The sequence below is a fragment of the Macrotis lagotis genome, chromosome 3 (assembly GCF_037893015.1).
Source record: "Macrotis lagotis isolate mMagLag1 chromosome 3, bilby.v1.9.chrom.fasta, whole genome shotgun sequence".
Lineage (NCBI taxonomy): Eukaryota > Metazoa > Chordata > Mammalia > Peramelemorphia > Peramelidae > Macrotis > Macrotis lagotis.
Window position 1 is genome coordinate 231683030 of NC_133660.1, and position 1369 is coordinate 231684398.

At 37.8% G+C, this 1369-nt stretch overlaps 1 protein-coding gene across 1 annotated transcript; it reads right to left on the bottom strand.

Moving 5' to 3' along the window:
* Window positions 1–225: 225 nt before the first annotated feature.
* LOC141516465 (olfactory receptor 5P3-like) lies at window positions 226–1164 on the bottom strand. The gene has a single exon (XM_074227536.1). It carries the CDS (start codon window positions 1162–1164, stop codon window positions 226–228), a length of 939 nt encoding a protein of 312 aa, XP_074083637.1.
* Between the last annotated feature and the right edge of the window lie 205 nt (window positions 1165–1369).

A 1369-nucleotide genomic window follows, 5' to 3' on the forward strand; every position in this document is an offset into this window, starting at 1 on the left:
GAAAGGCAATGGGATGTCTAGGTGGTGCAGTGGATAGATCACTGGACCCAGAGCCAGGAGGACCTGAGTCCATATCTGGCCTCGGACAGTTCATAATTACCTAGCTGTATTACTTTGGTTAATTCACTTAACCCCAATGTCTTGCCAAAAAAAAAAAGAAAAGCAATGTTTCATTTTTTCTTTGAATCCCTCAAACCTGAGATATAATATATACTTGAGATGAATTCATGAAAACTGATGTTTCCTTCTCATCAGTTTTCTCATGGCCCCTTTTACTTCATTGTTCCTTAGACTATAGATCAGAGGGTTCAACAGGGGAATGATTACTATATAGAAAAGAGACACAACTTTATTCTCATCTGTTGAGAAGCTGGACTTGGGTGTAGCATAAATGAATGTAATGGTACTATAGTAGAGAGTGACTGCAGCAATATGGGAGGTGCAAGTTGAGAAAGCTTTGGATCTTCCCTCAGTGGAGCTTATCTTTAGGACAGAGAAGAGGATGGATATATATGAGATTATGATAATTAGCACTGTGATTACAATTATGGACCCAGAAGAGGCAGAAGGTAAAATTTCAAGAATATCATTTTGGTATATAGAAAGTTTTAAAACTGGTGCATAATCACAGAAAAAGTGATTAATCTTATTGGATCCACAAAAGGACAGGACCGATAAGCAAATAGCATAAATCCAAGCATTTATACAACCCCCTAGGTAGGAGAAGATAAGTAATAGAGTACAGATTCCAGGAGGCATGTTGACAGAATAAAGTAGGGGGTTACAGATTGCCACATACCGATCATAGGCCATTACAGCCAGCAGAAAGCATTCAGTTGTCCCAAAGAAGCCTACAAAGAACAGTTGTGTCACACAACCTCCAAGAGGGATTATGGTTTTGTCCACAAGGAAGTTCTTGAGCATAACAGGTGTGACAGTTGAGGAATATCCAATATCCACAAATGCCAAGTGGCTGAGAAAAAGGTACATTGGAGTGCGAAGTTGGGAGCTTTTCCTGATCAATGTGATTATAGTAAAATTACCAACTAAGGTAACAGTATAGAAACCAAGAAATATCACAAAAAGGATGACACGCAGGGTTGGGTCATCTGTTAACCCCAAAAGAATGAATTCAGTCTCAGCAGTGCAGTTGTTGCCAGACATCTTTCTTGGAAATAGCCTATTAGAGGAAGAAAATGAGATTAAAATAAAATATAGAATAAATATTTGGTTATGTTTATTGATATATTCATAACTGGGCCACCTATTACATGACTATTGTACTGTCTTATTTTCATTCTTTGTCCATATCCATTATGGCATGGTGCCCATAAACAAAGGAGAGATGAATATAATTGTTGCCACTAAA

Excerpts from the sequence above, each read along its gene's own strand:
- LOC141516465 (XM_074227536.1), bottom strand. The coding sequence starts at position 1,164 with ATGTCTGGCAACAACTGCACTGCTGAGACTGAATTCATTCTTTTGGGG.